At 33.6% G+C, this 24,246-nt stretch overlaps 4 protein-coding genes and 1 long non-coding RNA gene across 5 annotated transcripts; 3 read left to right on the top strand and 2 right to left on the bottom strand.

Annotated features, from left to right (window-relative positions):
* Window positions 1-1,238: 1,238 nt before the first annotated feature.
* Window positions 1,239-5,146, top strand: LOC127128759 (uncharacterized). Its single transcript, XM_051058126.1, has 12 exons — window positions 1,239-1,383; window positions 1,474-1,494; window positions 1,564-1,664; window positions 1,737-1,794; window positions 2,133-2,176; window positions 2,464-2,544; window positions 2,785-2,855; window positions 2,978-3,088; window positions 3,450-3,532; window positions 3,842-4,058; window positions 4,190-4,273; window positions 4,698-5,146. Exons 1-12 carry the CDS (start codon window positions 1,362-1,364, stop codon window positions 4,762-4,764), a joined length of 960 nt encoding a protein of 319 aa, XP_050914083.1. The 5' UTR covers window positions 1,239-1,361; the 3' UTR covers window positions 4,765-5,146.
* Window positions 5,147-5,335: 189 nt separating this feature from the next.
* Window positions 5,336-7,071, bottom strand: LOC127128758 (33 kDa ribonucleoprotein, chloroplastic). Its single transcript, XM_051058125.1, has 4 exons — window positions 6,507-7,071; window positions 6,276-6,377; window positions 5,823-6,131; window positions 5,336-5,726 (listed from the first exon to the last, which is right to left on the bottom strand). Exons 1-4 carry the CDS (start codon window positions 6,930-6,932, stop codon window positions 5,481-5,483), a joined length of 1,083 nt encoding a protein of 360 aa, XP_050914082.1. The 5' UTR covers window positions 6,933-7,071; the 3' UTR covers window positions 5,336-5,480.
* A 1,145-nt stretch (window positions 7,072-8,216) lies between these two features.
* LOC127132011 (33 kDa ribonucleoprotein, chloroplastic) lies at window positions 8,217-8,996 on the top strand. The gene is made up of 3 exons (XM_051060873.1): window positions 8,217-8,267; window positions 8,312-8,599; window positions 8,696-8,996. Exons 1-3 carry the CDS (start codon window positions 8,217-8,219, stop codon window positions 8,888-8,890), a joined length of 534 nt encoding a protein of 177 aa, XP_050916830.1. The 3' UTR covers window positions 8,891-8,996.
* Window positions 8,997-10,282: 1,286 nt separating this feature from the next.
* LOC127128760 (uncharacterized) lies at window positions 10,283-12,966 on the top strand. The gene is made up of 3 exons (XR_007806028.1): window positions 10,283-11,187; window positions 12,104-12,489; window positions 12,569-12,966. It is a non-coding gene; the product is annotated as an uncharacterized LOC127128760 (long non-coding RNA).
* Window positions 12,967-15,159: 2,193 nt separating this feature from the next.
* LOC127128757 (ubiquitin receptor RAD23c) lies at window positions 15,160-20,766 on the bottom strand. The gene is made up of 12 exons (XM_051058124.1): window positions 20,573-20,766; window positions 20,240-20,401; window positions 19,639-19,677; window positions 18,580-18,650; window positions 18,428-18,475; window positions 17,971-18,148; window positions 17,119-17,256; window positions 16,971-17,036; window positions 16,831-16,878; window positions 16,653-16,756; window positions 15,845-15,923; window positions 15,160-15,505 (listed from the first exon to the last, which is right to left on the bottom strand). The coding sequence occupies exons 1-12, from the start codon at window positions 20,636-20,638 to the stop codon at window positions 15,389-15,391; spliced, it is 1,116 nt and encodes a 371-aa protein (XP_050914081.1). The 5' UTR covers window positions 20,639-20,766; the 3' UTR covers window positions 15,160-15,388.
* Window positions 20,767-24,246: the final 3,480 nt, after the last annotated feature.

The following is a 24,246-nucleotide window of genomic DNA, read 5'->3' as shown; positions in this document are numbered from 1 at the left end:
CGGGGCTGTAGCTAATTCCCATGGTGAGGAATTAGTGAGTGAGTCACTAGGTCTCAAATGAGTGGGACTAGTGAGCTTAGTAGCCGTATCTAGAGGGATCGGTGAGCTTGAACTATATGTTCAAGAATAGTCGGTACCGCATGTGTGGAGTCTCATTGCATAATGTATGTATGGCGTATAATATGAATGGATGTATTCCAATATTATACGTGTGTTGGTGTTGTTATGGAGTATGATTTGAGATTATACTTGTGCTTTATGTTGGTGTTGAGTATGATGTTGAGCTGATGTGCTGTTACTGATTGTATGTTGCGATTAGGGTGATTAATGTGTTAAATTACTTAACATGACATTATATTCTATAATGCTTATTATATTGATTGAGGAACTCACCCTTACAACTATTTTTCAGGTAACGAGAAATGAGTTGAGTAGAAGCGAATGCTTGGAGTCTAGTGTAGTCTCCTTAGTGGGTCGTGCTCTGATAGATGTAACATCGGGAGGGAACCTTTTAATTATGTTGTTTTATGTTGTTGAATAATTTACATGTGAATGTTACATGTTTTACATGATTGAGGAGATCTCTATCCGCTGCGTTTTATGCAAATGTTTATGTTTTGAATTAATAAAAGAGCATGACCGTTATATTGTTGAATGGTGTGAATATTATGTGTGACACCCTTGAATGGCATAATTACTCTGAATTGTTATATGTTTATTATTTTTAATTAAATATTTGGGGTATTTTAGAAGGGTGTTACAATGGCCATACTAGATCTATGAGTATTAGGTGTATGCCTGATTGACTCTAATGTTAGTGGACGATTGTTGGTGTAAGCCCTAAAGGCCAATAGTTTTATTAGAATTTGGAACTTGTATCGAATTATTTATTAATAATAAAAGGTATTTCTTTGTTATGTTTGTTTTAAAATAATAAAGTTCACAAAATAGCTAGTCCGTTTAATGAAACATTAAGTACGACTTAATCATGAGATTCCATTAAACATAAGGACATTATTCTTAAAGTATTTATAGTCAAACTTTATTGTAAAATGAGATAATATTAAACCATCCATACTATTAAAAGTATATATTACAATATTGGAAGGTGTATAAAAAATACACACAAGGGGTGTGGGAAGTATTCTGTAAGAGTGTTGGTAGCAATATACATCTAATTTGCAGACTAAAACTCTTCGTAGTGAGTATTTTTCACAAACAATGTTGCAGGGTGTAGCTGGTAAATTACAAGGGTGTAGATAGCAATACCGAAAGTTTAGCATTTTTTCTCTAGCGCATACTTCACTCTATTCTATCGGTCCTTTTCTTGTCGAGTGAGATAACAAGGCAACGAAACAAACATGGCAGCTATTCGGATGATAGGTGAGTAACTATAACACGCTTTGAATTAGATTCACAATTAAGAACTTCAATTTCGTAACTGATAATTGTTAATTCTCTCAACAAATGCAGATATAGCCGTCAACTTCACAGGTCAGGCATTTTATCAAACACTTTGTGTGCTTCAATAGTAATCATCATATTAATTCAAAATCACTGCAGATGGCATGTTTAAGGGAATCTACAATGGAAAACAATGTCATGTTGCTGATATACCAACAGTTTTGAACAGGGCCTGGGCTGCTGGTGTTCACAGAATCATTGTATAAATTGCATTGCCAGTTTTCATTTCTGCTTAAATCATTCATTAATTATGTATGTTATTTGTGTTGCAGGTAACTGGTGGATCTCTTCAGGAATCAAGGGAAGCTCTTGCCATTGCTGAAACAGATGGTTTGTCATTTCATTACTTTTTGGCTTTAGGGCTTGTTTAAATTGACTTATTTGGGTTTAGCTACTGGCATAATCACTTATGATTATGAGAGAGTTTATGAAAACAACTTATGAGTTATGAACTTATTACTGTCTATAAGTTTTTTTTTCACCTTAGTTCAGAAGCTCTTCAGATGAAATTATAAAAACAGCTTATAGTTTGTATGAAAATTGTTTGAATTTGTTTTTTCTTTTTGTTATAGAAATGCTTATCATAAGCATTTATATTGTAAGCGCTTAATTAAACTGTTTTTCTAAATAGAATCTTTTTGTGATGATAATTTTATGACCGGTGACAGGAAGACTTTTCTGTACAGTTGGTGTGCATCCAACACGTTGCAAGGTTTATTTTCTTTTCTCTTTTAATTTTTAGGGGTATGTTTGGATGAAGTATTTTGGAGGAAAGGGCTTTTTACCTAAATAAAGGAAGCTGTAAAATGTTTCTAAAAATGAATTGTGTAATTGAAATGTTATATAATAGTATATCACGTTATTTCAATTTTTTCAAAATCTCAAATATATAGAAAAATACAGACTTATTCCTCCAAAACTCTCATCCAACATACCCTGAACTGCATTGGGTCAGATGGAAAATAGCACTTGTAAATGTGACTTGGTGTTTTGATTTAGGAATTTGAGGAGAGTGGAGATCCAGAAAATCATTTTCAAGCTCTTTTGTCATTGGCTAAAGAGGGAATTCAGAAAGGAAAGGTATGCTTAAACTATAGCAAGTAAGAAAACTACTAATCTTATTTTAACTAGATTTTCTTGTGCATGTCAGATCTACATAGATCTAAATCTTGATTTCTTAAGTGGTTTTTAAGTTCTAGACATGTCACAATGTATGTTGTTATGTAGTGGCAGAACTTGTATTCTAGTTCTGAAACGAATGTCCAAGTAAGCATTTTTAGAAATAACTTTGCGTTCTTCTTTCTTCTTTTCAATTGCCAGGTGGTTGCAGTTGGAGAATGTGGATTAGACTATGACCGACTTCATTTTTGCCCGGCAGAGATTCAAAAGAAGTATGCACAGTTTATCTGTTGCTACATGTGTCACTTTAGAATCTTTTACCCTTACTTCGTGTTACTCTTTTTTTAAATATTAAAATTATTAATGAATTATCTCATTCTTATTCTGATACTAGGTATTTCGAGAAGCAGTTTGAATTGGCATACATCACAAAATTGCCTATGTTTTTGCACATGCGAGCAGCAGCTGAAGATTTCTGTGAAATAGTTGAGAAAAATAAAGACAGGTGTGATTGTTGGATCTCACTATTTTGAAATCGTAAATATTCAAATAATATTGCTTTGGCCTGCGTCTTGTTTAGCCTATCATTTTATTCATTTCGAGAAATGTACTTTGTCGTATTGGTTAGAAAGTACCATTGCCAACCTTAGCTATGTTGTTTACCCTTTCAAGTTTGGGAATTGGGGGGAAAATGGTATAAAATGTCCAACATCTATCAGAACAAGTTGCACCAGGCAGGTTTGTTTGACGATACATGTGGTTCTTTCCAAACTCTTAACCCATCTTTTGAAGGGTTACAAAAATTACCTCGAGGCCTAATCACTTTGGGATGTGAAATGGAGTAATCATTTCTGCTTTTGTGACAGGTTCTCTGGTGGTGTCACCCATTCATTTACTGGTACTACGGATGAGTGCGTTAAGCTTCTCTCATTTGATAAAATGTACATTGGTAAATCCATCTTTTCAAGCTTTACTATATTTGCTGCTAACCCACTTTAGAGCACCTTGGCATGTCTAAGTTTAGGTGCTGTCTTTTTGAAAATATAATCACAAGTGAACTTTTATCATGCTATTGCAAGCTTCATGAGGCAAAAAGATAAATGCACTTGAGGAAAGCTGTGTTCAAAGTTGTTTTTGGTGTTTTGATATCAAAATACAAAGATAGACATATGAATGGTGTGGAATTGTGATGATTGAATGTTAACATTATAGTTAAATCCCACCCATGAATGATACACATTTTTGGGTACTCTGACAGGCATAAATGGGTGCTCTCTGAAGGCAAATGAGAACCTTGATGTTGTCAAGGGTATTCCTATTGAGAGAATGATGATTGAGACAGACTCACCATACTGTGAAATAAAGAACACTCATGCCGGAATGGGTTTTGTTAAATCTAAATGGTCTTCTAAGAAGAAAGAGAAGTATGATCAAGAATGCATGGTCAAAGGCCGCAATGAACCTTGTTTAGTTAGGTAATTTGTATGGTTTCACTTACCAATGTGTAACTATTGCTTCAAGAAATATCTTCTTATTGTTAATCTGTTGCCTTCATTTTCTTAAAAGACTATCCTGGAAATATGTCTGATTGACTGTAATTTTCCAGGCAAGTTCTTGAGGTGGTTGCTGGCTGTAAAGGCATCAATGACACGGATAACCTCAGTAGAACATTGTACCACAACACTTGCAGGTAATATAGCTTGTCTCTGGATTTGTCCATTACTGAATGAACTGATCAGTGATCACTTATAGAATCATTGATCCTATTTATTTGCTTGGAAAACTAAATTACTAGTGGGCTGTACTGATGTCTATACTTTTTTCAACAAAAATGAACTTAAGGGAACTTTTTCTTAAGGCAGATATTAGTATTAATATTTCATTGTGTGGGATTACGTCCCCTAGTTATGAGATGCTAAGAGTTTTTACTGGTGGACTGTTTTGAACCTAGACCTAAACTACTAGTATATAGAATGAAATGAATTGAATGACATGCTGTTTACCTAATAAGCTGGTGTTTGATTCGCAAAAAAATTGATTCTTTTAGTATACTATCGTGTGTGTTGCTTATCTATTATATAGTCTGGAGCTCTAAGGAAAATACTGCTTTGCAGGATGTTTTTCCCGCACGACATGGATTCTGCAGCTGATGCTCTTCTAGCTGGCGATAATTCTGCATAAAAAACAGATGACAATCGTGTTGATCGTTTGGCTCTTCTCTTTGCTGTTATTCAAACCTGTTTAGATGCTCAGCTACTCCATCCAACATTTTCTTGGAAGAGCGTATATATAGCATCTTTGAAGTGAAACTGAAATTGTTTTGGCAGTCTGCCAAGTATGTGAGTGACAGATTGTTGTATTCTATTTTCACAAACATGTAACATAAAAACCACCTATACTAGAGAAGCCAAAAGATTCCAATAGGCAACTATGTTTTTTTAATTGAGTTATGCCGGTCATGGTTTGTTTCGACCCGTGTTCTCTATTGCCTTGGAAAATTGTACCTATGTTTCTGTGGTAACTAATCAGCACAAGTTCAAAATCGGTGTAATTTTAATGCTTATGTGACTACTCCCTTTATTTAGAACTCTCCATTTGAGATTATACTCATAAAAATGAAAAATCATTTTGCATTCATTTCAACGCTAGTTTACACCCTCCATAGAAGGTATATTTAAATAAATCTTCACTTGAATAAATCTTAGCCCATCAAATTCTGGAAGTTTGTTCTTCACAATTACGAACCATATAATTGACATTAACCCCTCATATGTATAGATCTCACAACTGTCTGAAAATCTAGTGTACAAGTCACTTTGACAGATAATATAGTTTAGAGAAAAGAAAAGCTAAATGATGTGCATTTTGTAGGCAAAACTTTGATCAAACATATTTTCTCATGCACTTGCGCTAGACACCAATTCCGAACTATCAACATTGCTTGCTGTACTTACCTCAATTACTGGAGGAGGGGATGAAGGTGAACTATCAACATTGCTTGCTGTACTTTCCTCAATTACTGGAGGAGGAGATGAAGGTGAACTATCAACATTGCTTGCTGTACTTTCCTCAATTACTGGAGGAGGAGAAGAAGGTTTCCTCTCTGCAGCCAAATTCAATCGCAGCGGCCGATCCTGAACCTCCTAAAAATATTTCAAGGAATGTGGTTATATAGTTAGACTGAAATATCATAAGACTAACATGAGATCGCAAAATTAATCTCCCGAAATTGTTCTTACCACGCCGTTCATAGCCTTCAAAGCAGCCTGTAAATCCTCAGCAGTTTCAAAAGTAACGAATCCAAAACCTCGAGATCTTCCATTGTCCTTCTCATAGACGACTCGAGCACCCAGTAATCCCGGCTGTTCAGCAAAGGCATCTCTAAGATCCTGAGAGTCCAGTTCCCAGCCAAGGTTTCCAGCATACATCTTGTGAGGACTGTCTACAAAGCCTTTGTATTTGTTTCTATTTATTTTTCCCATTACTAACCTTTCACCTCCTATGGGCACTTCTGGAAAGTTCACCTTAGCACTCCTACCACCAACTTGCTGTAAACAATTATAATCAATAAAATCAACTTTCAACTAACTATGAATTGATTATTTAGATTAGAAAGCTCAACTATGACCAAAACTTTGATGAGCATAAATGAATCAAAACAAACTAATTACAAGCTATTGTAGAAGACTTACAGAACCATCAAACATTTGAATTGCTGCTTTAGCATCTTCAACACTCTTCATTGTAACAAATGCAAATCCTCTACTTCTGGCGGTAACTCGATCATACACCACCTATATAATTCAATCAAATAAAACACAGAAATATCATATTGAAATAAAATCCACATAAAAAAATTGAATTTTCCAATTGAATAGTAAAAAAATCAAATAAATTATGTAAAACAAAATGACAGAAAAAACCTCAACAGAGACGACAGTGCCAGCTTCTGCAAAGATCTCAGACAATTGAGCAGAAGTCATTCGAAACGGCAAATTTCCAACGTAGAGTCTTCCAGCATTGTCTGAGGTTGACACTTTCTGTTCTTCCTCTTTCTTTGGTTCATCAGATGTTTCCTGTTCTGTTTCTGTTTCTTGTTCCTCTTGTTGAGAAACTGTGGTGTCTACATTAGTTTCAAATGCATCTGCTGCAGCGAATGGGGGTTGAAGAGATTGAAGTGTGAGAGGGGAAAGAGTGAAACTTTGAGACTTGAGGATGAGATTGAGGGGTTTATAGGATATGGGTCTTTGAGGGAAGTTTGTGGTGAGAGAAATGGAAGAGTGTGTGGATGAAAGGTTGTAGATTCTGTTGCAGATGTAAGAGGAAACAGAAGGTGTAGTAGAAGCCATTGAGTTTGTGAAAGATGAAGAGTTGAGAAAGGAATTGGAACAATGTAACTATTGGAGTAAAGCATCCATTGTTGAGTTGAGGGTTTTGGTTTGACAGGTGTCAAGGATAAGGTTAGCTTGTACTAACTTTATAAGCCTATTGTTACTTTCATTTCTTTACTTTCATATTTGTATCCCCCATTTTACCAAAGAAAAATATTGTCCCAAACTATAAATTATTTTAAAACTTTAACTTAACATTACCGTTTATCATTTATTATTATTTATATTTTTAATTATTTAAATTTCTCTTTTATATAGGTAATAAATAAAAAACGAAATTGTAAAGTCATACATAATTTTTCTCAATCATACAAAATTAATTATGTTTCATAATTCGTATAAAAAATTTCAAATGTTTTATAACTTAGAGAGAGTATTTTTTCTAAGAAGTGTGGATAATATAAAAGGAGAAAAATATTGAAATTTGAATATATTGGATATTGATACTCATAAAATACTCCAAGATATTCGAAATTTATTTTCTAAAATATATTTTTATAAATTATTATTTTGAGCTAGCTGCAAGTAGGGGTGGCAAAATGGATGGATTGGATGGATATGGATTGGATCGTTAATGGATGGATCAAAACAATCCATTATCCATTAACAATCCACTAAAAGTTTTTTAAAAATATCCAATTCAATCCATCCATTAAGAATAAAAATTCATCTAATCCATTCATTATCATATTTTTAGTGGATGGATATCCATCCATCTATTTTTTTTTTCTTTAAAATTTTTCTTTAAAATTTATTTTTTTTAAAAAGTTTTTTACTTTTTTTTTAATAAAACAATATCAGTTTTTTTTTTCAAAAAAAAATATATTTTTGTAATTTTGAAAAAAAATAATTTAATTTTTTTTTTATATTCATAAAAAAATAATTTTAATTTTTTTTTATATTCGTAAAAAAAAAATATCAGTTTTCGAATTTAAAAATAAGAATTTTTTTTATTTTTAAATTTTCGGAAAAAATCGATTTTTTGTATTTTCAAAAAAAAAAGTTTTTTTTCGAAAAAGAAATTATTTTTTATTTTTTATAAAAAAAATTTAATATTTGAAAAAAAATATTTTTTTTAAAATTAGATAAAAAAATTCATTGGATCATTAAAATGTGTTGGATGGATTGGATCAATCCATGCTTATAAATGGATGGATTGGATCAATCCATTAACTTAATTTTTTATGTAGGGGATGGATTTGATGGATTTTTTGATGGATGGATTGGATGAATTTTCTCTTAATGGATCCAATTGCCACCCCTAATAAAAGGTATACGCTCATCAAAGTTTTGGTCATAGTTGAGCTTTCTAATCTAAATAATCAATTCATAGTTAGTTGAAAGTTGATTTTATTGATTATAATTGTGGTGAAAGGTTAGTAATGGGAAAAATAAATAGAAACAAATACAAAGGCTTTGTAGACAGTCCTCACAAGATGTATGCTGAAAACCTTGGCTGGGAACTGGACTCTCAGGATCTTAGAGATGCCTTTGCTGAACAGCCGGGATTACTGGGTGCTCGAGTCGTCTATGAGAAGGACAATGGAAGATCTCGAGGTTTTGGATTCGTTACTTTTGAAACTGCTGAGGATTTACAGGCTGCTTTGAAGGCTATGAACGGCGTGGTAAGAACAATTTCGGGAGATTAATTTTGCGATCTCATGTTAGTCTTATGATATTTCAGTCTAACTATATAACCACATTCCTTGAAATATTTTCAGGAGGTTCAGGATTGGCCGCTGCGATTGAATTTGGCTGCAGAGAGGAAACCTTCTTCTCCTCCTCCAGTAATTGAGGAAAGTACAGCAAGCAATGTCTATCATACTTTCTCTAATCTGAATATTATGCATTGGAAGATCCAAGTCATATGGTCTAGTTGCCTTCATTTAATTATAATTTTTCATTTTAAAATATGACGATCTGACTAATATTTATTTTTGCTTATGATGGTTTTATTATGTTATATTATATTGGAAAATATTTACATAAGAAAAATATGATTTTACCTTCTTTCAGGTTTCATTAATTTTATTTTATTTTATATGCACTGCACTTTTTGTTGTTGGAGTTTTTAATAAATATTTTATTTTGAGGGTGGTAAGAGTAGGGGTGTTGACTTTGTTGGGATCTCTGCTCTCCATATTTTAGACCTAATTATTTTATAGTTTTGAAAAATAAAATATAATATTAGTTTGAGGTCCATTAAGAAAAACCTATGTATTTTTCTTTCTATTTAAATAACATTACTTTATTATTATAATTATAATTTTGAATATATCAAAACCTTATTTTACATCATGGTATTACAATCTATCTTAATTTCGTTAGGTTTTCCGCATCATCCATGCTTAAACTAATTGAGATCTGAGCGTAAGGGAATGTGTTAAAAATTATACATTTATTGTAGTCACTACTACAAAAAGTATTTACAACAACGCTCACGTTATCACGGTCCTTTGAAGGACAGTGATGACATCTCTAAACTCAGACGTCAATATTTTTTTAAATTAAAAATTGTTAGCATATTATCGTGGTTGGTTAGACCAACCGTGGTGATATCTTTAACCTTTCATGAGTTCTAATAACAGCGGCGGCAAATTTGTGATTTCTTCAATATTTTAGTTGCACCTTTCGTTTTGATTTATTTTTAAATAAAAAATAAATGTGATTTCACTACGGTTGTTTAATCCAACCGTTGTGATATATTTTTCTTTAATATTTTAGTTGTGCCTTTTATTTTGATTAATTTTTAAATAAATAAAAATGAGATATCACTACGGTTATTTAATCCGACCGATGTGATATATATTTCATTTTATTTAAAAAAAATTAAATGCTTAAAAGCTGACACTTTTTATAAAATTTTATTAAGTAAAGCATATATCACCACAATTGTTTTAAGTGGTCATGGTGGAATGCCTTATTCATTTACGAGAAACACAACTAGCTTATCTCTTCAACTGCCATTTTTTCATTTCCATTAGTGAAACCATTTTCAACCCTAACATTCCGCGCTTAGAAACAAAACAACATCATTTTTCAATCAACTGCTTCTTCATCGTTCATTAACAAAATGGGATGAAACCATACCTTTTTCAACCAATGTCATCTTCATCTTCATCGTTCAACCAACTTCATCGTTCCTGGCTTACGTACCGTCGAGGAGGAAGACGATACCAAATTCATCATTCTTGGATTAACAGTCGTCGAGGAGGAAGATGAAGAATCTCACAACATTTATTTAGCTCTTTTACTTATTCATCATGTTTCTGGTACGTAAACTTTTTCCACATGCATCTAGTAAACTTTAGTCGCCATTGTTGTTAATGTTTATATTTTTATGTTGATGTTGAATGTTTTATGTTTATGTTGTTGATATTGAATATTTTTTATTGTTGTTCTTCTTGAATATTTATGTTGTTGTTATTGTTGTTGTTGTTGAATGTGTATGAGCATATTTGTTTGGTTAAGATTGAATAAATCTTTTGTTATTGTTGTTGTTGTTTATGTTATTATTGTTGAATTAATGTGTATTAGACACATTTGTTATGGATTTGTTGTTGTTTATGTTATTGTTGTTGAATGTGTATGTGACACATTTGTTATGTTGTTGTTGTTGTTGAATGTGTATGGTCACATTTGTTTGGTTAAGAGATTGAGTTAATCTTTTATTGTTGTTTTTGAAGATAGATGGCTTATTCTTCATCTATTAGCGACGAAATTTATATAAATGAAACTCATACAAATGATTCTCAAACTATAGACGGAAAATAGAAAAGAAAACAGAGAGGTGCCACAATAATGACAAAATTAACAAAATTCTGCAACTCGGATATCAAATTTTCTATCGAGTTTAATGTCATATATTTCACATTAATGGTACTACTTATTTTCTTTTTAAGAGTTATGTTGAATTCCTTGGACATAGCAAAGTCAGTCTATTGATAGATGATTGGAAAAAAGCACAAAAACGTGAAATATAGCATATAGATAGACGTTATGGTATTAATTTTAATATTCATCAATTCGATATTAATTTCTATAATTACTAATACATACTTATTGATGTAAATGTATTGAACTTTGAGTTTTTCAATGATGATAAATTGAAAAAAAATGGACAACTTATGTTGGTACATGCTGGAGGGACTTTAAGTCACGGCTCACGCGTGACTACAGAGATCCTAAGCCTCCTGATCTTAAGCATTTGCGGGTGAGATATAATTTTATTTTGAATTCGTAAAGGTATTTTCGAATTTACATATGGTGTTTCTCCACCACTAAAGGTGAAAGAAGTAATCCCTAATGCAAAATGTAAGTTTGTATTACTTTAGGCTTTCTAGTACGGTCCATAAAAACTCCACTTTACTCATGACCGATTTAAAGGAATTACTCTCTACATCCCATGGGGTGTTTCTCCAACACGGTGAAAAATCACAATTGCTCCTATAATTCAGAAATGCATCTTCGGAAGCACCTTTTTTGCACACATTTCAACGCAGATTGGTTAGTCACTATTATTTTGCCAAAATTTAATCCGAAGATGCATCTCCGTATCAATATTAGGGTGAGAACAGAGATACATCTCCATAAACATCATTAATTCAAAACTTAGTGAATTTTATGGAGATGCATCTCCGGACACGTTTAATTTATATACCTGCGTCAGACTCATCCTCATTTCTTCTTCATTTGCTGCAAACTTACTAAAACTATATTTGAGCTCGTGAGCGAGTTCCTTCAAGTACATTTTTAAAGGTTCAACACTATTATTGCTTCACTACATTCAATTTTAGGTCATTCCACTCACTTCATTGAAGTTTTTCATCCATAACTCTCATTTAGTAAGTTTCTCATTTCATTTATTTTTTGAGATATGATGAATGTGTTAGCTATAATAGGTTGTGTAAGATGCATTAGGTAGTAATTACATGCGAAACAACTTGTTGGTATAGATATGCATTCCCGTTTGATTGGAGTTTAGGGCATTAATGGGGTTTCTGCCATTTATGCAACTCCTGAGTTTACCGAGAGATGCAACTTCAGATTTTGTCTAAACTAGTTTACGGAGATGTATCTCCAAATTTGGTCTGACTGCATTTTGATGTGATTTTATGATTTTATTACAGGTACAACGGCTAAAATAACCAGGATAAATTGAGGCTCGGCTGTGTGTCCCAACACGCGTTTGTATGACGTGAGGGGGCCAGGGCCATACTCACAAGGCCAAAAGTCTATGCTACCTCGTTTGATAGTTTACAAGGTCGAGGTTCACAACCATCTGCTTTTATTTCCCGAAGTCTCATGTCTCGGGCATCTTCTTCACGGGGCCACGTGTCCCCTGCTTATGAATCCCCTAAAGCTCCTGAAGCCCCATAAAGCTTATAAAGCCAATCAGGGGGAATCCGTTGTTGATGTGGATTCCACTGTAGATGGTTATCCAAGAGGCCCATTTGACACCCTCTTACTTCGTCTCCATGAATAACATGTTGTTAGGCATGTCTAGGAAAGAGAGGTATATTTATTTACTTTTGTATTGTATCTGTTTTATATTAATTTAATCGTGATTGATAGTGATATATTTATTTTTACAGGAGTGTCCATGTTTAAAATCCGTAAACCACGGAAAGAAGATTCTAAAATTGGAACAGACCGAACATGATTGGTTCAAAGATGATTTTTGCTACTTTAGGCTTGCCTATTTATGTGTTATTGCGTACAAGACCATAACCCACGGCATGCAGGCGACATTTATAGAGAAATGGCATTTAGAAACGTCATTTTTTCACCTTTCTATTGGTGAGATGACCATCACCATGGATTACGTCTCATGCCCCTTACGTTGATGTGGTATATCTTAAATATTTCATCGACTAAAAGAAGATTCACGAGAACAACTGAGGACCGTCTGTTTAGTCTACCTGTACACGAAATTTGGCGAAACATGTATTTGGAAGACAAAGAAATTAACAGGATGTTGCATGTTGTTTATATTAATTTACTATCACTAATATTTACATAACTCTTGTGTTACACTTGTTACTAATATTTTATCTGAACTATTTTCAAGTGTGGATCATATCTCACTTTCCTCGTATATTTGGGTAGGAACCTGAGCCTGACTACACTGAGGATTACCCATATGCTTGTGTGTTTGCGTTGTACAGAGGGAGTCATGTGATTGACCATTTCCGAGTGTATCTTAATTGTCACGTAGTCGATGATGTTTCCTTGTGCTCGTACGAATGTCACCGTCAAACGCGTCACCAGAACGTCATTTTGTTATACTCTAGATGGTTGACTTAGGGGTCAAGTTCTTATGTATGTGTATCTTCCCGAGAAAATGATGCACCAAGTTAGGTATTTGCAAGTTATTCAGAGACACCCCTCACAGTATGCTCCTTCCAGCATCCACCGCAGAGATCTTGATGTCATACTTAAAGATCTCGATAGTCATTTTGGTATCAAACGAGTATCGTAGAGTGTTAGCTCTTGTACAATGGATTTATGCAGACTGTTACATCACATGGTTATAGGGTATCATGTCGTATCAAGACACCAGACGCTCCTGGAAGACCACCTAGGTCATCTAATCAGAAGATACTTGAGGCTAGGGATTACCACATTTAAGATGTGTTGTCGGTTTGTCGTATTGTGGATATGGTGAGATCGAGTATAAAGGCTGAACTTTTTGAGGAATTCAATCTCCAATTGGCCCTTGTAAAAGGTATTATGGTCGAGGCACGGAAAAGCCTTGCAATACAGGCGGAGGAGAAATCGAGGGATTGAACATATCCAATCATTTATGTTTATTTGTATAATTTTTCATATTTTTGAAACTAATCATGTATGGTCGTATTTTTCGTTTTTTCGGAGTAACTTATAGTTTATACTTTTAATGGATGTATATGTTTGGATCAATTTATGGCACTCTTAAATGACCAAAATTGACTTAAAATGACTTATAATATAAGTTGGTCTCAAAAAATATATAAGTTAGAACAATGTTGATGCATAGAATGCATTCAGGAAGTTACCAGAGATGCATCTTCGAATATTCTCTATCAAACCCATAGTGTTTTACAAAAGATGCATCTCCGAAATCACCCGGAGATGCATTTCCGAATCATATTTTGACAAAAATATGATGGTCGACTAAAATACATAAATTAGTGTAATTTTGTGTTTGGAGATGTATCTCGAAACACCAATAAAAATATGGGTTTTAAAAGGATCCACAAATGAATATTTCTCAATTTAATCTCCTTGTTAAAGATAAAATGCACAAATTTCACCAAGTGAATACTTCTTTCATCTCATAATAAATATTTATTTGAATTTTGCATGGTTCTTAACAAAATAACTAAAATTAATATCATATATTAAAATACTTTATTTTTTTATAGTTAGTAGAATTGTTGAAAATAATAAAGATTAATAAATAAAAATATAGTAGTAAAAATAAATAACAAATATTGCATTGGTATTCTAAAGAGTCATTAAAAAAAATACAAATGAGACACCTGAGGATTAGAAGTTTGCATGTTTAAATATCACAAAAATAAATAAAATTTAAGGGTGTTCTTGTTTTCTAAAAAATAAATACTTAAAAACAACTTTTTAAAAAAAAAAACATAAGACCGTCACATTTCTAACTTGATTTCACGAAAAATATTTGTAACAAACTTGAAACCACTGCATTTTTACAAGTATTTAAAACGATTATAAAATGACTAGAAACTGATACATGAACTTTTATGTCTAAAAACTGATACATGAAACCAGTTTTTATATCTATTGTAAAATGACTAGAACTTTTATCTCTATCAAGAATAGTTTTTATTAAATAATTAGAATTATAACTCTGATAAAAAAATATTGTCAACACATTTTAAAATTTATTTGTCTAATTTAATAAAGTAAACTAGATTTTCAAATTAAAAAAATTGAAGTTATTTTTCATTAAAAAAAAAGGACAAAAAATTTGCACTACCATTGACAGAGCAATTTTCTATATTTTCTGACCCAAAGAAAAATACACATCCACCAACTAAGGTATAAAAAAGCTGCAGTGCTCAAGTCACAATGCTCATCTTCTCAGCACTGCACTTTGTGAGCATGAACTTCGCCATTAAACTCTTGAAAATGAAAGAGAAAAAAAACTAACACATACCATGCACTGAAATACACAATTGGAGAAGAATAAATCTATTGTCTATCTCCAACACGATTCTAACTTCTAGTCAATGGTGTTTAAACAATTTACAGATATTGTAGTTCCCAAAGACAGTAAAAGGTAATAAAATATCAATTCTCCAAAGAGTTCAGAACACAAATAATCGGCACAAGAACTAGCATAGAAAAATGCTAGATACAAGAAATACCACAGGTCAAGAGATGAACTGGAATTTAGACTAATCATCAAACTCGTTTTGGTGATCCAATAAATAGTTGGCTGCCAGATCCTCATTTTTATTGCAAGCAAAGAACACCTCCAACACGAGGTCTCGATCGAATCCCATTTCTTCAAGCTGCCAGAAAAAGTCATGGTCAGTTATGGTTTTTATTTTTTAAGATGATGAACATAACATATACTGCGGCTATTTGTTCCATTCAAGCAATATTTCATGTATCTTTCAATGTATTATTGTGCAAGAAGACAGGTAAAGTGAAAGCAATGCATGTATATGAAGTACAAACATCAGTGCCAGCCGTTGGGGTGAGGAAGATGCATGGAGAAATTCTATCTCAATATACCAAAAAAAGAGGAGATCACAGGTACAAAAATAACATGGACAAGCCAATGTAGAAAAATACAAATAAGGAGATCACAATTAAAATAACTGAATAGAGTACTGTCAATAGCTCACCCGTTGAATGGCCTCGTGCTCTTCTGGGGTGATAGTGATGGTCTGAGGTGCCACGGCACCCAACTGACCCTCTAGGTTCCTGGTCATACAAATACAGCAAATAGAGTGAGCAACACAACGTCCTATAAAAGCCAAAATATTTTCAAACCTTTTCTGGATTGAGATTCACTAGTGGTAGTCAATCAATTGTACACAAATTAATTAGTCTTTTGCTGTGTGAATGACCATAAATCCCAAATATTGTCTTCACTGCATTAATATATGGTTTATTGGTATCCTTTGTATTTAGAATCAAAGTCAAGAGATAAAATGATGAATAAATCTGTCTGCTTGTGGTTTATGGGTGTGTCACGTGTATTTTATCAAATCATTTAACATAGAAGTTTTTCTTTTAGACTCTTCATCCGCATATAATTTTGAATTACTGGGGCCCAATTGTTTTAGATTAAAATAAAAGTAACTTTCATATAAATAATTTGTAGATTTTTTAGAGATTTAAAAAGTAAAATAAATTAGGGTTGAAAAAACATAGACAACATAAATAATATTTTTCTCCCTCTTCAGTTAAAATTGTTTTTCTTAAAAATTTAATTTAAAAAAAAACTAATCAACATAAAAATCATTTTTTAACAATGATGTTTGAAAAAACCTCACACACAGATAACTATAGCATAAAAAAAATTAATAATCTTAAGCAAATGGGCCCATATCTGTCAATGAAAATGGTATTTAGTTAAACTGGAACTTACTGAAAAGTCCATACCATATAGAATGAAAAAACACAAGAGACTTAAAATAGTCATCTTACTCTTCTCCTCCAGGCTCATTTATAAGGCGTAAAAAGTCAGCTTGATGCTCTTGGATGAGCTCCATTAGATGTGGATTTTGTTTTCCCAGTTCTTGAAGCATGGGCTGCAAAAGAAACAAAAATGATTTAAAATGTCCTAGAAAATTATAGAAACGGGTCTACAAGTAACCAGTGATACCTGCAAGATTTGAGGGTTTGCTTGCACCATTGTTCTCAAGGCTTGGAACTGAAATGTCAAAGGAAAATAGTTAGATGCATAAATAGTTAAAATTAATAAAATGAAGCCTGTTTCCTTTGTAGATAACACAATTAAACTACCTGTTCATTGTTTCGCAGGAATTCCAGGTTGCCTGCATTTTCATTTGCACCCAAATTGGGAATGCCCTGATTCGAAAAATAGCCATTATAACTAGCAGCATTACTGTTTAAATTTTACTACACTGGAGGGACAGTACACAGTACACACCTGGGGAAACAAGTTCAGTGGGTTGGTGTTGGGCCCACCAGAAGGCACAGCTGGTTGTGGTGCTTGGACTAAAGGGTTTTCTGCCTCAACATTGGTGGATGCAGCAACTGCTGGAGCATCAGCTTGTTCGGGGATGCCCTATCAGTTAAATTTAACATCGACATTAGATAAAAAAATTATAAAAAAAAAGATGTTGGACAACAAAATATAATAATGATACACAATAATCATTTATCCATTCCATTCTTAAGTTCTTGAAGTTAAATCAAAATCATTACCCCTGAAGTTCATTATTAATAAACAAATTATTGCATTTAGGGCATCAAATGATAAAAATATGACAGCTATGTGATATGGTCAAAGTCATAATTTGAACATAACTTAGATTGCAAAAATTATGCAATGGTTATAAACAAATCGCTTCCACTAGGGCTGACAATGAACCAACTCGAGCATAGTTCGAAACTCAACTCAGCAATTAATTCGTTGAACTTAGTTCATGAACCAAGATAGCAGAACTGGAGCCGAAAATTAAATTTGTTAATCTAACAAGCTGAACCAATTATTGTCAAACTAATTTCCAGCCCTGGTTGCCACTAAGTCCTTCTGTTTGTATACAGGTATGCTAGAGGCAAGTTAGTAAAATCATTAAAGCTGTACTGGCAGTGGCACAAGATGGCAGTTTTGTGAAATAGTTATTTCTTTTGTGCCAGTAAGTCAATCAAAATTTAAAACAGAGTCCAACACAGTGGATTCTCTAAAAGCCTTCCAACAAACAACAAGTTACCGGATTAACAGCAAAAACACTCATACTCCACAGAAAAAAGCGAGATTCTGTGGGTGCAGACTTACAGAATAGAGATATTCAACAGCTCTTTCCGGATTGTTATATGCAGCACGAAGAGCGCGGATCACAGTATCCCGATCCCAACTTCCTCCCCCCATTTCTAGAATCTGCTGAATAGATGATTCTAAATTACTTCCAGCGAGGAGATTAGATTCTGCTTGGCCATATGTGTTAGACACCACACTGCCAAAAACAGTATACACGCAAAAATTGTGAGTTCACAAAAAAGATAAAATGTATCATCATATTCCTAATAGAGAGAGAGCTGCAGTACATATGTTTTTCGGCAGAAAAGTAACAGATGACCAGAATAAGAGAATATACAGCGATAACAATATGACACTATCTACATAAGAAGGGAGCCACAGCTGGTGCGGCCTCAAGGTTGCCACAAATTACCAACAACATTTATATGCTAACAAAATTTTAAAAGCCATTATAGAGAAAATGCCAGATACTTACGTAGTGGGAGGAGTTATAGCAGGCGCTTGCACAGGATTGGAATCTCCCCTGAAAGCAAAGTGAGAAAAATAAGAGTTTTACACAAAAACTGAATAGAAGAACATTCATCAGCTGAAACTATGATGAAGCCACAAAAATAAATATGAACTTACTGTGTGGCAGTTGAAGCAGGAGGCTGAGGTGTTGATGAAGGGGGAGGCAAAGAACTTGCAGCTTGGGGTGCCTAGAGATAAGAACAATGAGATTTCAGTGGTCAACAGGTGAAGTATAAAACTAAAACTAAATAATCATGCAAAATTGAATCTTATGAAGATATTTTAAATAAAAAATATGGTACTTTCATACGGGGTGTGATATTTCCAACAATAGTCACACTCCACATCCAATATTACTTGAACCAAACATATTATATCATATACTCTTCTAAATTGACTCCCAAGACAGATTATAACAAAAACTATTATAAAAAGAGAGATTGACGATACCATAAGACAAATGGCAACACAAGAACGTAAACACACAAGTGCTAAGAGGAATTGACAAAACAATAACAATTTAAATCACTAACCCATAGCTATATCCATCCAACTGCAAAGACAGTAAAGACTAAAAACAGCAAGCTCTAAGTTTGGTAAAGAACTTCATGAAGGTTGGGGTGTTCCCGAGCCGGTTTGGTTCGGTTTCGAGAGAATCCAATACCCAAACCGATAAAAAATATATGGATTGGATTTTCACATTTTTTCGATAAAGCCCAAACTGAACCAAACCGAGAAACAACAGGTTGGTTTGGGTTGGATTGATCAGATACATTAAAAACAAATGTGCAAAAATATTTTTTAAAAATATCTATTTTACATCAACTAATTTATCATAATAATATAAAATCCCTATTTTTTTTCATTTCTCCTTATAGGTTGTGAATGTCCCAACAGGTAGAAACGGGTAGAATTTTAGAGATTCGTTGCCCGAACCAATTAACACCGGGTTTCATTGGTTTGATTTGGTTTTTGCCCAAACTAAAAAAATGCTCAACCCAAAAACTATGGTTTGGTTTGGATTCTGGTTTGGTTCGGATTTTCCCGAACCAATGAACACCCCTACATGAAGGAGTTAAATAAATTTTGACAATTCAACTTAAATGTCAGAAAGAGCAAGCAAAAGCTATATAAAAAAATAACAAGAAAAATTGTAAATGCAAAATTTGTGCTTACTGGGTTTGAGGGCGCAGATGAAGCAGCTGCTACCTTACTCTGCAATGAACAGATCGCTACAAAAGTTTAGCAGTAAACCAATGGACAGAATATTACAAACTAGCTATCTCTCAACATGCCAATCATTTTTCTTGCTCTCCTTCTAAAAGGAATCAATAGAAACAATTTATATTTATATTCAATGCATCCATTACCAGCTAACACAACACAATTCCAATATATAACAGTAAAAACTGCCAATTGTCAAACTACCAGTCTCCAATTTCTTGGAGCCAAAAAATAATCATCTTTAATGTAAATCAGTTTTAACTATCATCCAATTAAATTTTACTACTTTTCCATGTCACCCAACTTTTGTAACTGCATTGTTGAAATTGATGGTGTAACAGAAAAACATGGAAGATTCTCATTGGAGGCCAATGTAAACCTGAATTGCACCAAGCTTAACAACAGGAGTGTGTGTGTACGCGTGTGTTTAACTATCCGTGCTCCCAAGGTTCATCCCAAGGTTCAACAGTTCAATTAGTTTAAACACTTAAAATCATGCTTAAAAATGAGTACAGAAACAATCCAATAATTCAAATAACATCATCATCATCACCTTGGAAAGCATAATCACAACAAAACTATTCTCAGCAACTTGATTTTCTTCCAAGGTACTTTCATCCTTGAGCACTTTTCCTTGGTGAATAAGCATTTGTTGTACAGCAGGATAAACATCAACACCTTGCACTACCTCTATATTTTTCTTGACATCAAGAACCTAATATATGAAATTAACCACAGAAAATTAAAATTTTCAATTCAAATATTCAATTGCATTATTATACACAAATGTAAACATTCAACACAACAATAAAATTTAAATTGGAAAAAAAAAAACAAAAACCTAAAAAATTTTAATCAATTAAGAGTGTTATAGAATGAATTTTACCGTATCCTTAGGGTTCACTTGGATCTCAAAGTGAGTCCCTTTCAGAGTCTTCACGTTAATCTTCATGTTTTTCCGATGAGAAGTCGCCGCCGCACACGGCGGAGGAGAGGGTTTTGCTTCTTTTTGGGGGAAAACGCACACACACGAAAGAAGTCAGCAAAAGTTTGGAATTTATGAATTGAAGGCGCTGCACTCTTTTTCGGTTATATACAGAAATGTTAGTTATCTCCTGTGAACGCGACCATGGTTAGAGTTACTCTGTTAAATCGTGTGATGCCACGCGGTGGAACTGGGTAGGGCTTATGCGCTGTTGTACTGTGATTGGATGAAGTAAAAGTTTATTTCTTATGATACGGACGAAATTTCAGATTGAATGCGCTAGATTTTGGATTTTTTTCCTTTTGCTCGTTTTTTTAAATCATGGTGTGTCTAACAAGAAAATCATGATTGTTGAGTGATTAAAAATATTTTCTTTTATTAAATCATTGAATCATGAGTGCTCTAATACGGCAAGAAAGCGAGAAATGTTTGAATCCGTCTAAATAGGATGTTCAGAAGGATCTAAATGTCAGAAGAGTCAAATAAAATACACAATACAGTGTGTATGATGATTCAACACTCACGTATAGAGGGGGAGGTAGGAGGAAGACTATATCATATAAAGATATGGTAATTGAAGAAAAGGAGATGGAACGTATAATGTCAAGTGTGGGATTTCAAGCCAATGATGAACCTATTATTGACAACGACATGTTAGGAGGCTTAAGAGTCGAGGAAAGAAAGTTTGGAGAATATGAATGCTCTGAATTTATACTCTCTGAAAAAAGAGGAGATGAGGATAACAATCTTATGGAGAAAAGGTGTGATCGTGAAAATGTTTGGTTGGAAGATTGACTATAAGGCTTTGGAAAACAGACTATAACAACTGTGGGCTGGAAGATGTGTTTTATACATAGTGAATCTAGGGCAAGAATATTATCTTGTAAATTTCTCTTGTGGGGAATATCAATATGTTGCTTTAATGGATGACACGCGGCTCATCTATGACCATTATCTTTTCATTAAAGAATGGAGTACAGTTTTTTATGTGACAGACGATGAAATTGAAGAAGTAGCAGTTTGAGTTCGTGCGATAGGATTACCTATTGAATACTAGGATGATAGAGTTTTGACATTCAACGGAAATTGCATAGGCTCATAGTCAAGTTTATATGAATATGTTGTCAAGAGAAAGAGGGAAGTATGATAGATATGATAGATTGTGCATTCAAGTTGATTTAACAAAACGACTCATTGATGTTCTCCTTTGTCTGGGTTATGGAAGATTTGGTCATTATAAAAAAGGTTGTGTTGAGAATGGGAAAATGAGGATACACGCATGGGAGGGGAATATAGCTTGAGGAAATTAAAGGATTGAGAAAACGAAACCACTGAAGAAGATAGGCCATGGATGATGGTGCAGCAGACCAGACGACCACGCAAAGGAAAGAAGGCAGGGGAGAGACGAACGGAAAAAATGGCGGTAGTGGTAACCAACAGCGAAGCTTCGGCAGGATTGAATGACATTAAAATCAGTTAGCCAATTAAGGGATATTGTTTTATTGTCATTGACGAAGAGATTCCATAAATAAAATTGGACAAAAGATAATACTTTTATTATGGAAAAAGTCGTAACTCCAATTATGATGTCCTTATTTGGCAATGATACCTTGGCACGAAATTTGAAACAACCTATTGAGGCATAACACGTGGGTTTTGTAAAGCTATGAATAAAAAGATCATCAAAAAGTCTATTGCGATAATGTTACGGAACACGTGGAATTATTAAGGAGAAAAGAATAATGGGACCACACGATAAGACAAAAAGCATATTGAAAAGAATAATGGAAGAAATAGGCTTGAATAAGGCAGTTATTGGGCTTAATCTTGATGAAGGGAAACATGAAGATTTGGGCTTAACGAAGATTATTAGTGGGAATGATATCTGGATTAGGCACAAGATGGATCAACTTGGCCCAAGGGTATTCAGAGCCCAATGGTCAATAGGTGAAAACAATGGAAACTTTGTACCCTAACTTACTTCTGAACAAATTCCTTCTACTATTTCTTTGAATGATACCAATTGATAGAGATGGGAATTTGTTGATGTTGAAAATGGGAATGGCTTCGAGGAAGATAGATCTAACATGGATGTATTCGAAGAAACCCCAAGCCAGTGTCAAATGCTTAGAGCAACCTTACAACTATTTCTTATGGATAAACACAACCATATAACTTTTGTTTGGATATAAAGGGGCGACGAATAAAGTCTTACTATGAGTTTGTAAGAAATATTTACAAGAGAGTAAATGATATCTTCGTAATGACAGAGACAATAATTAATCCGAAGAATCTTAAAAAAAAAACTTGCAATCCAATGGGGTTTGATGTATATGGCTTCACTCAAAATAAGCACTTTGGCGTGGAAGAAAAACAAAGTTAATGTAGACATTCTAAAATAAGCACTTTCAGTATATACATGTAGAGATCAATATGGATGAAGATGAATAGTGGTATTTCACCCCTATTTACGCGAGCCCTTGATAAGATTACATGAATGAGTTATGGGATGAGATTATGAGGATTGCAACTTCGATGAATAAAGGTTGGATGTTGGGAGGAGACTTCAACGATATAATGAATGCAACTAGAAAAAAAGGATAAGCCTTAGCTTTAAGGAGGAAATGTGACATCTTTAAAAACATAATTGATCATTGCAAGTTAATGGATATTGGATTCATAGGAATCAATTCACATGGAGAGGGACTATTTGTTCTTGAGGACAAAGAATCTACAAGAAACTAGACATGGTGTTGTACAATGAATACTAGGGAATGCATTTCGCTTATGCTTTTGTTTAAGTGCTCACCTGGTTGGATTTCTATAACCACCATCCTATTCTTATCACTATAGAGGATATAGGAACTAGAAACATATAAAGAAGATTTATATTTGATAGTGTATGACTCTTAGAATACTCTTGTGAAGACATGGTGAGAAGCAATTGGAATAATGTTAATAGAGTAAATTAAAATTTAGAGAATCTCAAAGAGAAGATAGGAAACTAGAAGATGTTTATAGTCAACAATCTTTAGATACAAAAAAGAAAGATCATGGGAAGAATCAAAGAGATCCAAAATTCATTCCAACCTGGTAGAGGACATTCTCGTCTTCAAAATTTGGAAAGGGAGCTTCAAAAAGAAATGTATTGTATTCTTCATTGGGAGGAGCTCGTGTGGTTTCAAAGATGGTTTATTAAATGGTTGGTTAATTGAGATAGTAACACCATATACTACCATGTTAAAGCATTGTAGAGAAGATGAAATAACAAAGCCATCTTGATCAAAAGTGATATAAGAGATTGGATTAAAAATTGTTCTCATATCAAAAGCATGTTCACATATTTCTACCAGAAACTTTTCACTATACACATAGAGATTAGTGATTAGTCTCAAACTGGTATTCCTTACCCCAGGATAGACATATATTCTTAATATGTTCTGCCATAAGAGAATAGAGATAACGAAGTTAAAGCTGCTTTGTTTGATATGTCCCCGTGGAAAGCACCAGGGCCAGATGGATATCCTGCAGGGTTCTTCCAAAAAACATGGCATGTCATTGAAGAAAGCATATGC

Source organism: Lathyrus oleraceus, chromosome 3 (assembly GCF_024323335.1).
Source record: "Lathyrus oleraceus cultivar Zhongwan6 chromosome 3, CAAS_Psat_ZW6_1.0, whole genome shotgun sequence".
Lineage (NCBI taxonomy): Eukaryota > Viridiplantae > Streptophyta > Magnoliopsida > Fabales > Fabaceae > Lathyrus > Lathyrus oleraceus.
This window is presented reverse-complemented; position numbering and strand designations above follow the sequence as displayed.